Genomic DNA, 4,040 nt, shown 5'->3' with positions numbered 1-4,040 from the left:
GAATATCTCTCTACATTAATCAATCGAGACCAAACTCCACCAACAATTAATAGAGACAAATATAACATTATAGCTTTCTCAAAATTGATTTACATAAAAGAAACCTTTCTTCATACTACGTACGATACATGACATCGACATTAATAAGTATAATTAATTTGTCCAAAAAAATCAGCGTAATTAATTAGGAATCTTTCTACGGCAATTAACTGTGACCAAAATCCAACAACTCTATGATTTATGACAAATATGAAAAAATTTCAGGTTGAAGGGTATCTCTCTGTCTCTCTCTGTCTCTCTCTCTCTCTCTGCATTTTGAAGCCAGTAATACAAATGGGGCAGCAGGGTGGTATTGAGATTTCTAGCAGTCCTAGTAGTGTAGTGGATGGATTAATGAAGCCAGTGATAACGATGGTGGCAGCTCAGATTGCATATGCAGCAACGGGTATTTTCTACAAACTTGCAGCAGACTCTGGAATGAACCTCAATATTCTCGTTGCCTACCGTCTCATGTTTTCCTCTGCCATTATCGTTCCTCTTGCTCTTATACTCGAAAGGTAAATTTTTTTAATCATATTTTTTTTCCGTTTCTTACAATTATCTATTCAAGAAAAGAAAAGTTCTCTTGCAATTTATATATATTTACAGGAACAGCAGGCCCAAACTTACTCTAGTCGTACTCTTTCAAGCTTTTCTCTGCGGATTATTTGGGTAGTGATTCATAATTTCATGACTTGATTAGTAATCTAGCTAGAACTAATCGACATAACTTGTCGAAGTTAATATTGCACGTCGACCAATATTGCAGGGGATCATTGTCACAAAATTTATTCATAGAGGGACTGGCCTTAACATCACCGACATTTGTTGCAGCCACTGCAAATCTGATTCCGGCGGTTACCTTGATCATGGCCATCTGTTTTAGGTTGGTAAATGGATTACGTTTCCATTTATTTTCATTTTTAATGAATTGATCTGGAAGTATACGTGTGGTTAATTAATGAATTATGTCACAGGTTGGAGAAGTTGACACTAGGAAGCCATGCAGGGAAGGCAAAGCTTGTGGGGACAGTGGTAGGTATTGGTGGTGCTATGATCTTTACCTTCTTCAAAGGACCAGAGCTCTCCATCTGGTCAACTCACGTTGACCTTCTTCGAGGACACCACGCGGCACCATCACCGTCATCGGTCTCCTTACACAGAAGCACCGGTAGTCACTTGCTGGGCTCCTTCTCGGCTCTCGGCAGCGCCGTTTCCTATGCAATGTGGCTCACAGTTCAGGTGAGCTTGTTTATGTAATTTTGTGTGATGTGTTTGCTTTTCGAAATAATGGTTTTGCACAACTTATTGGATGGAGTTTCAGGCAAAAATGAGCAAGAGATATCCATGCCCTTACTCGAGCACAGCTCTAATGTCAGTGATGGGATCGATTCAGTCGGTAGCTTTTGCACTCTGCTTGGAGAGGGATTGGAGCCAGTGGAAATTGGGTTGGAACATCAAGCTTCTCACAGCTGCATATACGGTAAAATCATCAATCATTAATTAAAAAGAATAACTACATGAGTTTTATATTCGATCTACCTCGTAGGGCTCCCGCTCTGAGCCGTAAAATAAGCAAGTCTATCTATACCGTCCACCATGCGTCAAATAACAAATCTTCAGATACACCTCAATATAGATACTCTCACACAGTGTATCCGATTGATATAAAGACTAAATATCATAGCTTGATTGGGTAGAAATTCCGTCAATTATGACAATCTACGGCAGTTTTGATAGTACTGAGCAATAATGAAAGATCAACAATGTTTATACATTTGTACGAACATAAATTATTGTCATGTGATCAATCGATGTAGGGAATTGTGTCTTCGGGGCTGGTGGTGGTTCTTATCTCGTGGTGTATACGCAAGAGAGGTCCATTGTTCGTGTCAGCTTTCACTCCGCTTTGCCTCGTGATTGTGGCCATTGCTAGTTCTTTGTTGATCAATGAAAAGTTAAGCCTAGGAAGGTAAGCAGCAAGTTTTTCCATATTGCATATTATGCGCGCATGCCTCAAATAGAAGTAGCTAAAGTATGTAAAACGAATTTAAGTAATAAACATGTATTAATGTGTTCTTGCTTGGTTATTGCTGATGATCTATGACAGCATATTAGGAGGGATTCTAATTGTATGTGGGTTATATATGGTGCTATGGGGAAAGAGCAAGGAGATGAAGTCGATTAATAATTTAGACAGTGATCAAGAATAACCAGCTGCATGCAGCCTCAGTACTACCATCTTGAACAAGACCCCAAGATCCCCAACTCATCGAAATCGTCGCAACAACTCGAGCATTAGACACTAATACCTCCAGGATTAATAAGAAAAACACAAATCTTGGGTCTAGTTAATGCAACTTTAGTATCTACTATTAATTGTATTTGCTAGTTTATCGAAAGAAATATTAGGAGATCATATGAGAGGGAGTGAGACATCAAGAAGACTGTTCCTGTTTTCTTTCTTTTTTCTTAGGTGATAATCAACTCTGAAATACATGATCCGATTGCTGAAAGTCTATCTCTATGGTGCGATTTACACTGACGGATTATAGTCATTTTTGTTCTTCATGGATATATATATATATATATATATACAGATTTTATCCAGAGCGAGGCCTCGCTTTGAAATTTCAGAGCGAGGTTAAGGTTTAGGGTCACTTTTCGGTTGCATATCCACATCTCGGCCGTTCAGTTTTTAGGTACTAATGTATAGATCATCTCTACAAAATTTTAGTGAAATTGACAATCTTTAAGGTATCTAACATGCTTAAACCAGTGGACGAACTGAATATGTCCAACCTGAACAGTACTAGCTTTAAGGCAGTTATCAATGCCTTAACGATTATCAATTTTGCTGAAATTTTGCAGAGATGATCTATACATTAGTACCTAAAAATTGAACGGTCGAGATGTGGATATGCGACCGAAAAGTGACCCTAAACCCTATCCTCGCTCTGAAATTTATGGTTTAGGGTTAGGGTTTCGGTCGCATATTCACATCTCGACCGTTCATTTTTTAGGTACTAATGTATAGATTATCTTTGTAAAATTTCAGAGATAGACCCTAACCTAACCTCGAGGCATCGCTCTGGAAAGGATATGTATGTATGTATATATATATATATATATATATATATATATATATATATATATATATATATTGAAAATTACAATTGTGGGTAAAAAGGTTTTCATAAGCAAAAACCAGTCATTATTCTCATAACCATATCGACATACAGGTTTTCTTAATGGCTTACAGTCATTTTTGTTCTTAATGGATCTAGGAGTTTGGCTCGAGCTGCGAAATACCGGTTCGATTACGTCGTTATTTTCATAACCATATCGACATCGAGGTTGGAGCTCTTGGTTCTGATGAAGTCTGGAGGTTCACGGGTATCTACGGCTTTGCCTCCAATGGAGATCGAGTCCGTACCTGGGGATTTACTGAGGATTTTGGCTGCACAATCCTCTCTTCCAAGGTTGGTAGTCCCAAAATTGTTACCTCTGTTTTGTCCAGAGGATGTGCTAGCTATGCAATCTCTTCCGTTAGGCTCCCGATTCCCCTCAGATTTTAGATCATTCACCTCAAAAGGTAATTTTTTCAGTGAATAGTGCTTATACTGTGGCTTGACAATTTGGGTTAACCCTTCTACCTCTGCTCGTTCCAATGGATCTCCTATGTTGGATAATTTCTTTGGGAAACGTGCCAAGCAAAGTGAACATTTGTATGTGGAAGGCACTCATGAAGAGTTTTATGCCTACCCTACTCAACCTTATTCAACGTCAAGTCTATATTCAACACACTTGTGTTCTATGTGAGGGAGAAGATGAATCCATTTGTCACCTATTTCGGGATTGCAGGGTCGCTCAAGCTAGCTATTCTTACTTCACTTATGGGTTCTCTAGCTACTTCTTAAGATCATTTCTTTTCGGACTGGTTGAAAAATTACTCGATACTGCTACCAATAAATGGAGCTGGATGAAGCTTATTTTGGTCC

General features: G+C 38.6%; 1 protein-coding gene across 1 annotated transcript; it reads left to right on the top strand.

Annotated features, from left to right (window-relative positions):
• Positions 1-293: 293 nt before the first annotated feature.
• On the top strand, positions 294-3,654 carry LOC112175561 (WAT1-related protein At1g25270). The gene is made up of 7 exons (XM_040511466.1): positions 294-557; positions 649-711; positions 809-925; positions 1,017-1,281; positions 1,364-1,522; positions 1,860-2,011; positions 3,327-3,654. The coding sequence occupies exons 1-7, from the start codon at positions 334-336 to the stop codon at positions 3,652-3,654; spliced, it is 1,308 nt and encodes a 435-aa protein (XP_040367400.1). The 5' UTR covers positions 294-333.
• Positions 3,655-4,040: the final 386 nt, after the last annotated feature.

Source organism: Rosa chinensis, chromosome 7 (genome assembly GCF_002994745.2).
Source record: "Rosa chinensis cultivar Old Blush chromosome 7, RchiOBHm-V2, whole genome shotgun sequence".
NCBI classification, from domain to species: Eukaryota; Viridiplantae; Streptophyta; class Magnoliopsida; order Rosales; family Rosaceae; genus Rosa; species Rosa chinensis.
The sequence above is the reverse complement of the archived record's forward strand: the minus strand, read 5'-3'. Positions and strand labels throughout refer to the sequence as shown.

Bases quoted from the DNA above. Each gene is read 5' to 3' on its own strand.
- LOC112175561 (XM_040511466.1), top strand. From the start codon at position 334: ATGGGGCAGCAGGGTGGTATTGAGATTTCTAGCAGTCCTAGTAGTGTA. The intron at 926-1,016 runs GTTGGTAAATGG...ATTATGTCACAG, and splicing joins ATCATGGCCATCTGTTTTAG to GTTGGAGAAGTTGACACTAG. The intron at 1,523-1,859 runs GTAAAATCATCA...CAATCGATGTAG, and splicing joins TTCTCACAGCTGCATATACG to GGAATTGTGTCTTCGGGGCT.